Source organism: Ammospiza caudacuta, chromosome 16 (genome assembly GCF_027887145.1).
Source record: "Ammospiza caudacuta isolate bAmmCau1 chromosome 16, bAmmCau1.pri, whole genome shotgun sequence".
NCBI classification, from domain to species: Eukaryota; Metazoa; Chordata; class Aves; order Passeriformes; family Passerellidae; genus Ammospiza; species Ammospiza caudacuta.
This window is the reverse complement of record NC_080608.1, coordinates 675,900-690,752: the sequence shown is the minus strand read 5'-3', so window position 1 is coordinate 690,752 and position 14,853 is coordinate 675,900. Positions and strand designations below refer to the sequence as shown.

Sequence of the window (14,853 nt, the reverse complement as noted above, 5' to 3'; positions counted from 1 at the left end):
CAGCACGGCTCAGCACTCCCCGTGAGCTGCTCCTGAAGGATGCCCAGCTGAGGACCCAAACACCACTGATAACCCCTGGCAGCCCCAGAGCTGATCCCCCAGCAGTGCCCAGACACAGGAGGCTTTCAGGAAGTTCCATCTCTGCAGTTTTGCACAAGCTCAGCTCAAAGCCAGAGGGCCAATGCTCGGAGCCTCCTCTAGACTTGCTCCACATGGCTTGGAAAATCCCAAGTGGAAGCAGGCAATACAGGAGCAGGGTTAATGTCACAGCTTTTAGCACTGCCGCTCTCCCGCTTGACACACACACACACAGACACACACTCCTTCTAAAGGCAGGTCAGAAAACACGATGGGGAGATGAGCACAGCCCTGCCAGAGCCCACAGCTCCACAGTTCTGGGGTGGCAGAACCTGCTCACTCACAGCAGTGAGCCTGAGTGCTCAGCCATCCCCTGCACTTTATGGCATTATCAGGACAGATCCATCAGCAGCATCCTGATGCTCAGCATCTTGGATTTATGACAAAGCATCCTGACCACAGAGACACCTCTTGACCCAAATGCACATTCCTGCTCCTAGAGCAGGCTGTAAATCAGAGAAGCTGCATCCATAACTGCCAAGAGTCACTCAGCCTCATGCGCGTTTCCTCCAGCTTTCTGCCCTCTGAACCTGCACAATCCTCCGAGGAAAATACTTAGGAGTCATGATGGGCAGTTCAATAAAAGTGTCTGCCAGCACAGCAGAGAAGTTAATTATGTATACAGGACATCTAAGTGCATTCACGAGGCAGGGAAGTAACACAAAACCTCGCGGAGGAGATGCTCCATGGAGGGCACATCTCCCTCCAGAGGCCCCGTTCCAAAGCAGCCCTGCCCACGTTTGCCCCCAGCTGCCCCCATGTGCTGGGAACACCCCATCCCTCCCCAAAACAGGCAAAAAAGGGCACAGTCCTGCATGTGTGGGTCAGGACACGCAGGCTTGGCAGAGCCCTGTGCCTGTCTGTGCCAGACACAAGCTGCAGGAACCGAGGAAGGAAGAGAACAGTTTAAAATTTTTATTTCCTTCCACCTTCCCTTCCAAAATTCCCTTTTTCTAACTAAGTTCAGTAATCCCCACATTGCCCTGGGAGAGCTCTCTGTCACAGGATGAACTGGAGGACACAGATGAAAGGAGGCTCTGTAGGCTGGACCAGGCAAGGCTGGGGTTACACCAGGACAGGCCTCCTCACCTGCTCCTTCCGTCACTGCCACAGCTCCTGCCAACGCTGCAGCAGGGTGGCCACAGCCTGAATTAGGGCAAACCAGGTGGCTTCACCTGGAAAGATGCACATTTACTTGACAGACATTCCTAACTGCATCTCAGAGAGCTGCATGTACTTAATGAAGAGAAATATCAACTGCTTTTAAAATGAACTTTATTAAATCAAGAGAAGATGTAGGAAACTCAAAACTGCAGGTTCCCTGGAGCAGGAAGCTGTTGCTCTTCAGGAGGTGTGAATCCCCAGGCAGGTTTCAGATGTGATATCTGAGCAGATCTATGGCATCTCCTGTTATCTGCACCCACCAGGTCCAGTTCCATGGCAGCTGGGAGGGGCTGCACGTGGTAAGGGATGGGAAGGTGTTTTTACCCCTCTGTACAAAGCACAACCTGCTGCTGAAGGGCTCTGCTGGGCTTTGCTGGGAGCTCTTTTCCAGCAGTCATTTCCAGCCTCCACAGGCCAGTCCTGAACTTTCTATAAAGCCATCTAAGAGCAGCAGCATATTTCATGTAGGCTTCAATTAAATATATAATTGTAGCTAGGTGGGGGTCACTCTTCTCCCTGGGAACAAGCGACAGGATGAGAGGACAGAGACTCAGGCCTGGGGGAGATCCAGGCTGGGCATCAGGCGGGATTTGTTCAACACGGGCAGGGGCTGCCCATGGAGGTAGAGTCCCCAACCTGGAGGTACCAAAGGAAGGCCTGGAGGTGCTCTGGGCTGGGGACAAAGTGGGCACTCAGTGGTCTGGGAGGGCTTTTCCAACCTCAGTGATTCTGTGATACAGAGAGTTGTGCCACTACAGGAAATGTTTTCTTACAAATTTGTTTAAAACCCAGGTGTAGATGATGAGTGGAGCAGGATAACAAGACTGGAAGAGTTGCTTGCTGACCTCATAGCAAGTTGTGTTTGTCCCAGATTTATTCACATTAAACAAACATGCACGCTTACTGTAAGTTATCATTGCAAACAAATGCAATTTAATCCAGCCAAGATTCTAGTAGTGACACCATTTTCCATGGAGCAAGCTTAAATGGGGGGAATTTAGAACCAGAAAGGTCATTGTTTGTATGCAGGATGGCATTAGCTCTCTTCATGTCAAGTTATATTACTAAGAAAAGAGAGAAATCCATCATCAAATCAAGGGCCATCCATAAAAAATTATTATCCAGATTTGTTCCAGCCTGTGTGACCAACTTCCATCCCTATGCAACAAATGCAAGGCTTGAGACTTGTCCTCCCTAGGGAAAACTTCGTATCTTTGGGTACCCAAAAGATAAGGCAAGAGAATCTCAAGAACAAAAATGTATTTAAGCAGAATCTACTTTTCTCGGACCTTAAATATAGTTCTGTAACTGACATATCAAATAGACTCTATTTTGCTACTGTTAGAGCAGAGGTTTTATTCTCCACTGCAAAAACAGCCTGTCTTCTCACCTCCCCTCCAAAATCAAACTGCAAGCCAAGAAGAAACAGTCCTTGAGGAGCAGGAGTCCCCTGAAGGTGATCTCAGCTGCACCCATTTGAGAGAGACAAGGCTGCACTGCTTCCTTCCTTCCTGCAGTTAAATACATCCATGTATTTGCTAAGCAGTGCTTAGAAGAAACATCACCCTCAGCTTAAGAGATGCTCAAGACCAACACAAAATTGCACTTAGGAGATGAAATGCTGTGAGGAAAGCAGTTAAATCCAACTTGATAACCGTCAGCACAAGATGCATTCAGCAGCACCCAGACAAGACAAGACATGACCAGGGCTCAGGGATCCCCATCAGTAATTTTAATTAACATTAAACCTTAGGGAACTGAAATAGTCCAACAGGACACACAGCTGCAGCCACCACAAAACAGGGGACAGGAGGTCAGCAGCTTTATGGTGACACTTGCTTCCTGAGGACAGCAAGGATTAAATTAAATTATCACACAGCTTTCAAGAAGATGGTTTTCTTCCCTGGAAGGGCATGGACACCTTCCAGCCATGGGATAAGGAAACCATTCAGACATCAAGCTTACAAGCTTGGGCTGCAAGTGAACCTTGACTTTGCAAAGCTTAGTCTGAGAGAGAGCTGGGGCTTCTTAGAAATATCCAAAGGAAACATGACATTTCCTAAAGAGGAAACACAATAAACCTGTAAATGTGTTACACAGCTCTCTGGTGCCCTGACACAGCCAGGACACACAGTGCTCATGTCCCCAGCAGAGTACCTGCGAGTCCTTATCATAAAAATAATACTATGAAGAATGTTTATTTTTTTTTAATAAAAGGACCATTTGCTTTATTTCAGAGCAAACACTTGAAGAATTATGGCTGTGCTGAGAAGCTTAAGTTAACTGGAGATGTTCACATATAGATAAAAGCAGTTTTGGGCACCAAAACTGCCCCCCCAGCCCTGGAGGTGAGGCTGCCCCAGGCCAGAGCAGAGCAGGACAATCCCTCCCTTGCCCCTGGTGTCCCCAGGACAGGGATGTCCCTCCTGGCTCCAGGGCACTGCTGACTCAGATCCAACTGGCCACGGACCAGGACCCCCAGGTCCCTTCTTGCAGCTCATCTCCAGCTTCTCAATGAAGTTTGGGGTCTGAGAATGGAGGAGGGTGGTTTAGCTTCCACTTCCATTTTTAATTTAATGAATTTTAATTTAATTTCAACCCCACAGGTTGCGGGGGAAAAAGCCTGATCAGATAAATGCAGAAGATTCTGATGGGCCAACCGAAATAAAAGTGGTTTTGTCATCTCATTGTTTTTAAGACCTTTGCAATCTTGCAGGCTCTGATTCCAGATTTTTGGACACTTGAGACAATTCCAGATCAGGTCTCTCTGTCCTAAGTATGGCAATGCCCAAAGCTGGTTGGCTTCAGGGTCCAGTGCATGTGTTTATTTAGATGACTTAAACTAAAAAAATAACTCACAGGAGAGTGAAGACCCAGACTGCAGTTCCAAACGAGATCTGATCCCCAGCAAAAGCCATGGCAAGTTCTGCTTTTGCATGAGATGCCAAGTTGGAATGGTTTATGGCTGAGCATGTCACAGAGAGATCCACAAAACACGTGCTATTAAACCTGACACCCCACCAATCCTGCTCATGTTTATGTTGCAAATTCAGCATTCAAAAATGTAAGGTTTTACAAGCCCCTTTCAAGCAACCCAAATACTGAGCAACTCCTGGAAAAATCCTGGATAAGCATCAAACTCCAGTGAAACTTAGAGTTCTGCCCCAATTCCAAGATGCAGTTAGGTGTGGTTTTAAATATACAAGCTGAGGAGGGCAAACACCTCATGCACAGCACCAGAGTTCCAAACTGCAACCCCGGGGTGCCCCTGCCCTCTCCACACACCTCCTGGCACCTTTACAGCACCCCTGGCTGCCAGGATGGCCCTGGCACAGAGGCACAGGAGCACTGGCACCCAGATGTCACACAGGACTGGGGCATGTGGAGGGCACTGGGCTCGGGGCTCATCCTGGAGTGTCCTCACCTCAGCCCCCAGCCCTGCAGTAAGGAACTGCTTCTCCACCAGCAGCTTTTCAAAGACAGCTTTCCAAGAAAGCTTAACCTCACTCCCAGCCAAAGCCAACTGATGAAAACCTGCTCAGGGTACAGCAGAAAAGCTTTGGAGGATCCCCTGGTGTCTCCCACCCAGGTGAGTCTCCTTCCCTCCTGCTGAAGCCTCCACAGCTCCTTCTCCCATGGGGCCAGAGGGTTTCAGGGGCCAAGAGCACATTTACAGGCCACAGTGGGCACCTTCAGGCTTTGATGCTGTCAAGAGTTTTTTTAGCCAACTTTCCTGACTAAAGACACACATGCCTCAAGAAAACCCCTATTTTAAAGCTGTAATGTAAACAACTCCAAATTATTACTATCCCCTAAAGGCTACTGCTGGCAGGCATCAGTGATAAAGCTCTGCCAGAGCAGTCTGGCATCTAGCAACAATTTGTTTGTTGTCCTGCAAAAATACAGAGAGCCTTGCCATATGGTATTAGCAACTTTCTGGTAACATTAAGAAATATATTGGCTTGGAAAGCAGTTATCACACCAGCAAAAACGCTGTGTCTGAGAGGCAGGTCTCTGCTGTGAGTGGCACCAGCACAGTGGTGCTGGTCAGGCTGGGAGAGGCACTGGTGGCCAGCCCGGCCGTGCCACCTCCTGTCCCCTGTGCCAATGACGTGGCCCTGGCACAGCCAGGCTTTGGCTGGCACAGCTTTTGTTCAGGAGCTGGGCTGTGCCTGGGGCCAAAGCTCGACACGGCAGTGCTGGGAGGGTGCCAGTGCTGCAGACGTGGTGCCAGGGGACACATCCCCAGGAGGCACCCAAAGGATCTGTCACCTGTCTGGAGCTCTGTCTCAGGCTCAGCTGCCTACAGCCTCCTGCCCTTCACCAAACAGCTTTTCCCCTCTGCTCACATTCAGCTCAGAGAATGGAGGAATAAAATCAAACTCATTTAAATGCTTTTACAAAAATAGTGCCCCTATATGCCCCCAATACTACCATGATTTTGGGAGTGTGTGGACACCAGATCACTGAGGATCTTTGAAAGAAGGTGGGAGTGTGAAGAACCCTCCCCAGGGACACCTGCTGCAGCCTGAGCACCAGCATTGACCACACTGCCTCACCCCACAGGGGCTGTCAGGGAACTTCCCTGGAGGCAGTGCTGGGCTCAGGAGATGCTCTGCTCTGTTCCCCATGCAGCAGCCACCCACCCTGGCTGTGCCCAAAAGAAAGGCAGGCTCTGGCCATCCTTTGGTGCTTCAGGCTTCACACAGACCCCTGACTGCAAATGTTCTCCTGGCAGAGGATGGGACAGGGCAGGGAAAGGCAATCTCTGCAGCATCCTGCAGTTCCAGGGAGCTGGATGTGTGTAAGGACAGGCTCACCAAGAGCAGCTGGAGCCCAGCTCAGGTAGGAGCCACCTGCTCAGCCCAGGCTGCTCCTCACTCTGGGAGACTTCAGTGACTTACCCTTGCCAGCCTTCAGCAAACACACATGGCTTCATCTCAGTGCTAATGCATGAGATAAGAGAAGCTGAGGCGGAGAGAGAAAACACAGAAGGACTCCCCAGGAGAACCAGTTAGAAGCTCAAGAGCACCTCCAAAGAGACCATCAGCTCCTCTTTGCCTCTAACAGTGAATTACTGCCAATATTCAGAGTTGCTGTGTTCTAGATGACTTGTCACAAGTGGACAAGTCACATTGTGCCTCTCCTTTCAAGAAGAGTTGCACCTTTGAGTCCTCTTCCCCTTGTGTTTGTAAAAAGACTGATATAAATAAACAGGTTTAATAATTTTTTTTAAAGACAAAAAAGTTTCTCAGAAAAGCAGCTGGCATTCTTGTTCTGAATTTTCATATTTTCATCTCTCTCCTGATTCCACAATAGTGTGATTCCACCATAAAGCCTGGAGAAGAGAGGGCTCTAGGAAGAACTTATTGCAGCCTTTCAGTATTTAAAAAAAAGGTGAAAAAAAAAACAGGGACAAACCTTTTAGCAGGACCTGTTGCAGTAGAACAGGGAGTAATGGCTTTTACTAAAAGAAGATAAATTTGTACCAGATATAAAGAAGAAACTCTTTGCTTTGAGGGTAGTGGCACAGGGTGCCCAGAGCAGCTGTGGCTGCCCCTGGATCCCTGGCAGTGTCTAAAGCCAGGTTGGACACTGGGCCTTGGAGCAGCCTGGGACAGTGGGAGGTGTCCCTGCCATGGCAGGGGGTGCAATGGGATGAGATTTAAGGTCCCTTCCAACCCCAAAAATTCTGTGATTTTATAATAAAGTTCAATGGTCCACAGAAAACCTCAAGAAGACCAGAAAACTCAGGACCTACAATTTTTATGTAGGTCCGAAACACCATGGTCTAAGAAACAGATAGGCAGAAGTAAAAAGAAAGAAATTTAAATGTTTCTTGGGCCTTCTTCAAAACAACACCAAGAATCCACAAAAAACACACTCTAGTTTGTTTTCCCCAGGTGCTGCTCACCTGTGACAGAGAAGTGACTGCTGTACAACACATCCCCTGTCTCGTTTTCCAAAGCATCCCAGAGTGCCAGTGACCGCAGCAGCTCAGTTATAACAGAGTCAGGAGCCTGCCCAAACCAGCTCCGAGCCCTTTGGTCACTGCTGCCTGTGGACACACACAGCAGCACCTGAGACAGGAAAACCCACAAGGTTTGGGGCTCCTGAGCAGGCTCCATCAGAGGGCTGTGCTGGGAAATCATCAGAAATAAGGACACAAAGGCTGCTCTTCTCACCCCCGGGGGGTCAATCTGCTTCCCTGCAGCACAGCCAGCTCCAAGGTGGGGAAAAGCCCTGTCCACCTCTGGAGCTCTTGGGTTCATCACCAGTTCCAGCTGAGAACAACAACCTGCTCCTGACCGTGGGACTCTTTGTAGGTGATTATGGGACACAAAAGGGGCTGAATTCAAAGCAGGTTTTCAACTGAGGGGGATCCAAAACTGCTGAGGAGGAGAACAAAGCCAGATGGCATGTGCTGGTCTGTTTGGGGATTCTGCAGTGCAAGGCAATAGGAAACGAGCAGAGGAAAGGCCCGGGTTGGTCCCATGGCTCCTCTCCTGCCAAATGAACATAGCAGGACAACCATGGAACAATCACTCCGTGGGCTTCATTCCCCTCCACCCCCAGACTGAACTTAAATATTTGTATAAGCCCAGGCATAACTTTTATCTCATGTTTTCCTTGGGGTTTACTGGCTGTTTAGAGCATTCGGGCTAAAAAGCATTCCCTCAAACTCTTGCCACAAAGAGAGCTGAAACCATGACACTAATTAAAACCACACTCTTTGGTATCAAGAAGACATGCTATTGTTTTCGTTTGTTGCTCATGAGGAGCTGTTAATATGGGCAACACGTCTGGAACATTTTCCTGCCCAGCACCGCGTTCCCTCCAGCCCAGCTCGGCTGCTTTGGGAAATTGTCACAGCCTGGCCTGGGAGGGCAGCAGTATTTACAAGAACAGACTTATTTATTCTTTGTAACAAAACATTTGCCAGCTTAACACCATGAAAAGCATGAAAAGCACACAGGGGGGCGGGCAGAGGTTCACACTGCCTGAAAGGTGACAAGTGAAACAAGTGCCCTGCCTCAGTGCCCAATGTGCCATATCAAGGGATGAGCCTTAAATACACACTCCATATAAATATATGGAATGTTTGGAAAAACTGAGTGCCCAGGAGCATCCTGACTTTGCCAAGATGCTCCTGGGCACTCCATTCAGAACAGGAAAGGCTGTGGGCTGCCCTGTGCCACTGCTGACTCACCTGGGGCAAGGTCTGCTGAAGGAAAAGGATTTTTCTAAGATTTTGTGCTCAATTTTTCTAAGAATTTGCGCCCCACCTGAGTGCTTCTAAGGTCTCCATGACTGGTATCAGCACCTCATAAACATTAACAACATTATCCTTACTACACTTCTGGGGAAAATGCTCAGATCTGGGGAAAATGCCATGATCACATTTAAAGGATGGAAAATTAGGGCACAGAAAAATCTAAGGTAGGTTTGTGTCCAATGCAACCTTCAAAAGCATCCAATATGGTTTAAAACCAGTTAAAATAATTTCCCTGTCCAGACCAAACAATGGGGTCCCATGCAGGGTGGTAACATAAGTGCAGGAAGCAGAGACAATTGGCTGCTTTGCCCCAGCCCTCTCAGAGTGCTAATTTCCATTTATGCCTGATTTTAAGCAGTGCCCTGGATGCCTCCTGCCTCGACAGGTAGCTCCAAAGCAGGTCAGGCACAGGGCCCTGGCTAGCAGCAAATAACCTGGTCTTAGGCTCCACAGAGCATCTGATCCCCAAGGAAGCACAAGTGGAAGAGGGAGGGGTCCTCCAGGAAAGGCAGTGTCCCACAGGTGTCACTCCTGGGACCACAACAGTAAACATTTTTTCATCAGAGCCATTTGGTCTCTGGTTTCTGTTTGGGAGCATGGCTTTCACAGCCTTGACTAAAAACAAAACTCTGCTTCCATTTTTCACAGCCACAAAGATGCTCGATTGGAACTCCTGGTGGTGCAAAGTGAGCGCAGCCGAGGTTTGAAGGCTGGAATATTCTATTTGACATTTATTTTTTGGTGGCACTTCAGCTTTGCACCAGCCTCTTCCTGGTTAGCAAGCCTCCAGCCTTTCCAGCAATAAAGAAGGACTGTGTGAATTACAAAAATACTACTTCAGCACACAAGTTGGGCTGAAGGGGTGAATACCCTGTTAATAACATGTAATTTGTTACATGCTTCCATTGGGGAGCCATCCCCCAATGTTCAGATTCCAGCCCTGGCTGTGCCATGCCAGTCCCTGGCTCCTGGAGGGCAGGAAGGAGCTTTCTGCTGCCCAGCACAAACCACAGCACAGTGCTCTGCCTGTCCTTCTACTCTGAATTCTTCCCAAAAGGAGTTCTGGGGGAAATTCATATTTGAATGTACCCCCAAAGAAAGGCCAGGTGAGGAAGGTGCTGTGGAGGTGGCCATGGCACTGGGATGCTAAGGTGACATCTCACGTGAGTGCACACCTGCAGCAGCACTGGAGAGCCCTGTGAGGCTGCAGGGCTCCTCTGGCAGCGTGGGGGGACCCCTGGGAGAGCAAGAGCTTCCCAGCAAACCCCACATCCCCCATCCTGCTCCTCATCTGAGGCTGACAGACGAGGCTCAAACACAGCATTACGGCCTTGAGGAGGTTGCTCAAGGTAACACTCAGGTTACAGATGAATTAACAGGAAACACTTACCTTCCCCACTAGCTTGCCTTTCCTGTTCATGCAAAGGTAGAAATCTGTCTCCTTCCCTTTGATCCGGACTTGACTTCCGAAGGTGTCTGTTTCCACTAGAAGCTGGGCTTGGAAAGGAAGAAGAAAAGAAAGCATTTAGCTGTGTGGTCCATGAATGCACAGGGTGCAGAGCTCCCTGGGCACTGTCCCAGTGCCCAGCTGGACCACACCATGCCCAGGTGCCCTGCAGGGCACAGCCCCAGGGAGCACCAGGGGCCAAGCTCGTGGCTTGGTGCAGGACTGACACCTCTCCACTCACTCCCACACTGATACCCCAGATTTAAAGCTGCTTTACCACAGAATAACCAACAATAAACACAATACAACCACACGTGTGGGCTCCATCTGTCACACCAACCCCACCACCACCAGCAATATTAGCTCAGTGTTAATAGAACCAGAGAATTGCTTATGTTGGAAAAAACATCTCAGATCATCAAGTCCAAAACTGTTCCTCCAGCACTGTTGAGGCCACCACTACACCCTGTCCCCAGGTGTCACATCTCCATGGCTTTTAAACACCTCTGGCGATGGTGATGCCACCACTGCCCCGGGCAGGCTGTTCCAATGACAATGCTCTCCTTCACACTGCAGGAGGGTTCTTGGAGGGTAAAACGTGGATTTTATTCTCATGAAGATGAAAGATTAGCATGACAAGAAAGAAAATCCTTTCCCCACAGCCAGCAGCCTTCAAACACTGCACAGAAGTGGTTCAGCCACACACTCCAGTGCAAAACATTACAGTGACCTCCTGAAGGTCACCACAACAGCCAGCAGGGAGAAATTGGGCACTGCTTGTTCTGTCTGATGCACACCCACCCTGCACAGGTCCTCCATGCCTTGTTGTGCATCCAGGAGGTCAGAAATTTCTTTCTGGCAGTCCAGACCGAGGTGTCCAGCTCTAGCTGGGAGAAATGTGGCCAATCTCAGTGTCTTGCAGGGTATTGATGCCAGGGTAGAGGTTTGCAGCAGGAGCCAGGGTAGAGGACAGATTTCTGCTGCATCTCCATAAATGCCCTGCTTTGCCACAGCTGTACCTGCAGAAGGGGCCAGGCTGCACCCAGACAAGCAGTGTGCCATCATCATGATCATCATCATCTCAAAACCCCAGACAGATCCAAATCCAGCCTTTTACTCCATCTCTAATCTAAACACAAATTCCAGTCATGCTCAAGATTCAGATTCCAGGAATTTCCCCAGAGAGGCAGGAACAGGCAGACTGGACATTTTGGTTCAGATCCATCCCCACCATGGAGGAGGAGAAAGGAGACATGGTTGAAACACAATGCAAGAATGTGTGAGTGTCAGCAAGTGCAGCTCCACGCTCCTGCTCTGGAAATACTCACGCCTGTGAGTGCTGAGCCCCACCGTAGAAATACAGCTTTTGCCAAACTCTGGAGAATGTTTGATCTGTGCTGCAAAAAGTCACATTCTTTTTGGCATTCATATTTCAAACTTTAAAGCCCTCTAAGAGCAAATATGTTCATTGTAAGGATTTACCATGGGGATAGAAATAGGAGTTTGTTTCATTTAAACACATTAATATTTTTCCCACTTGTAAAGTCAGCTTTTGGCTTCTGCAGCAGTGCAAATATCACAGACCTTTAACTCACAAGGGCCCTAAACAATTTTCCCCTCACAGCTCAGTCACATCTGTAAGTTCAGGGGTTTCCAGTTACTAGCTGCTTACATTTATTTAGATCTATTTGTTAAACCTGTTATCACAGGGGATATTTAAATTATAACTGCTTTCTGACAGCAAGTGGGATTATGTCTGTATTACAGCAGGATATCACTTGCAATCATGCACAGATATGGATATTTATGGAAGTTTTTCAGAAACACCTCATGGGTTTAGGTACCTGTAATGGAGAGCAGCTTGAAGTAACAGCTGGGTGCTGCCCACTTTGTCCCTTCACCTGCCAGGGCAGTACCCAACCTGTGACCACTTCTGTGAGGAAGGGCCCTGAGCCATAAATAACCCCTCAAAGGGAGGCTATCAAGGTGAGCCAGCCAGGAGGGGGTGATGGCACAGGGCCAGGCCAGCTCCTCCAGGGCAGGCTGGAACCCGGTGAGTGCCCACTGCTCCAGGAAGCTCAGGGAGGCTGCTCAGGTGCAATGCAGCATTGACAGACAAGGGAACAGCAAAGGTGGGACTGTCTGCCTTTAAAGAGGTGATTCTGAAAGGGCTTCTCCTCACATGAGCAGAGGATGGAGCTCAGCCTCAGAGCGGGAGTCCAGCAGCCAGCACATGAGCAAAGGTTGTGGAGCCAGCAAAGGCTGGTCCAGGAGCCATGGCCAACACCCAGAGCACCAAGGAGCTGCCCACAGATGTGCAGTGGCCAAACCACCCGGGCATGAACACTGGTGTGGGGCCAGCCAGCACAGGGCTCAGACAGGGCTCCACACAGGCCAGAACAGGAGAGCACAGCTCCCTCTGAGCATGCGGGGCATTCGCTGTCCACTCCAGCCTGAGAGTAAAAAGCTGCTGAGAGTGACTCCGAACATCAGATACAGGCTGTGGCCAGCCAAAGGAGGAGCTAACACTGACAAAACCCTCCACATGAGAGCTGTGGTCCCACGGGACTGGCAGCAGCTCCCACCCTCTGACGCAGGTCCCCGTGGCAGCCCCTGCTCAGAGGGACAACACGGGGCACACTGGCTCATGCTCCCCACCCCCTCGCTCTGCAGCCAGTATGACTAATATCCAAGCTGATTTTAATTTGAAAAATATCACCTTAAAAAGATGCCGGTTCCCTGCTGTGAAAATTAAAACCATCTGGATGGAGCGATTTCAAATAATTAATCTAGGACTCCTTTGGCACCGCTACTAATTAAAATATGATACCTTCCTCCCCTTTTTTAAATAAAAAATTTAACTAAAGTTTAAAGATCTAATAAAATAATGTCATAATTTAGAAGTAGATGGAAGTCACCTTTCCTGCAGGCTGCAGAGGTTATGGCAATTACGGAGGTTATTCCTCCCAGGCAAGTGCCACAGCACAGCCTGAGCACCAGAGGACAAGCAGGCATCCAGGGAGACATTTGTGCTGGCAAACACAGCAGCATCCATCCCAGGGCCCTGAGAGCCAGCCCAAACCCCCAGGGACCAACCTGCACCCCGTGCTGAGGAGTGGGAACAGAGGCCAGGAGGTGCAGCAGAGGATGTCTGATCCCTGCTGTGACCTGAGCTGCCCCAGGACAGGCCAAGGCCTCACAGAGGTTCCCCACTTCTGCAAAATCTGAGGCTTAAGATGGAGGAAACATCTTATTTCTAGGGATCCCTGATCCCCTTTTCTACAAGAGAGATCAGTGCAGCTCTAGGGTGGGTTATAACCTATAACCCAGGGGTCTGCAGCACCCCTGACACCTGATGCCTCTTTGTGCAACAGGCATCTCCCTAAGTTCTCTCAGGAGCAGGGACAGGCACCTTAAACAGCACATCTGAAATCCTCTGGGATGAATCCTAGCCCTGAAGGATGCAACCAGAGTTCCTAGGGGGTGGAGGCTGACCCAGCACCCAGGGGCTGCTCATGTCTCCCCCTCCACTCACACACAGCAGGAGAAAAGCTCAGCCAACACATTTTACATTCATTCAAACTGGACTTGAATGCTGTCCTGTCCTGTGATAGGCATGCCATAGCACAATGGAAGTGCCAGAGAAAATCCAAGAGAATGTACAGGAGAGTTCAGGTGATATGAGAGCCACCATGCCAGAGCAGCAGCCCCACAGCACTCTGCTGCTCAGCCCCCTGACTTCCAGCCCCATCTGTCCCTGGACACACCACACAGAGATTACAATCTTTATTTTCAAAGGTCCTGTGCTCCAATCTTCAGATCAGGTGTTATTGTTTAAATTCTCTGACAGCTAGATATTCTGATATATTTTCCAGGGGAATAAAATAAAGAGCAAAAGAGAAAAGATGTCTTTAGAGGGTGAGATCTCCTGCTACATGTTTTGCCTTATTGGCCCATTTAACCTAAACCTTCCTGAAAACTCCCACTGGAAGAGACTGGAATTCCTCACAAGTCTAGGTGAAAAGGATTACATATATATATATACATATATATATATATATATGTATGTTGAAAAGCTATCTACCAGCTAAGAAAACATGAAGTCAGGGAGATATGTGAAGGTGGCAGAAAATATGCCAAATTATCTTTCAGGTATTTCCTGGGAGTGGGAGGACAGGAGCCAGAAAAGCACAGGGAAAGAGAGGAGAAAGAGGGCACCTGAGAAGTGTAAGGTTTACAAGTACCAATCACAAAATCCTCAGGTCCAGAAAAATAAAGAGATAAAGGGGAAAACACAAGAAGGGTGCAGAAGGATTAGATACTTCAAGTCTATCCACGGGTTTGTGGTTTTTTCAGGTGAAACCCCTGCAAAGGGAGCCACAGGGAGAAGGAACAAAGCTGCTTACACTGTCCACAGGCACCCTGCAGCTGGCAAGACACTGGGGAAAAGGATCTCAGAGGGGACAAAGATTTTGTTGCTTTGGTTGCACTTCTTTTTCTGAAAAGTCACGGGAACCATTCTCAGACTTGAAACCACTTCCAGCTAATGAAGAGGATGCAATGACACAGTGAGGCTGGGAGCACAGCACCTGGGATGGAGGGCAGCTTTCCCAGTTTGTTACCCTGGAGCTGTGAACCAGGACATTCCCATTTTTCACAGTGCACAGATCACATCTGATGGGAGAGCAAAATCCACTGTGCTGAGACTGAATCTTCTCCTGAGACTCCCAGCATGGGCAACAGTGCTTTAAATAGTTGAAATCTGTTCAAACACTGCCTACCCCTACCAAAACCACATGAATCCCTTCCACGACCACAACATAGGAGA

The 14,853-nt window shown here is 49.0% G+C and overlaps 1 protein-coding gene across 1 annotated transcript in view; it reads right to left on the bottom strand.

The window, feature by feature from the left end:
• FGF18 (fibroblast growth factor 18) overlaps positions 1-14,853 on the bottom strand; it is a 64,120-nt gene that overhangs the window by 6,003 nt on the left and 43,264 nt on the right. The window contains exon 4 of the mRNA XM_058815368.1: positions 9,969-10,075. Within this exon, the coding sequence (XP_058671351.1) occupies positions 9,969-10,075 (107 nt within the window). The remainder of the gene's footprint in view (positions 1-9,968; positions 10,076-14,853) is intronic.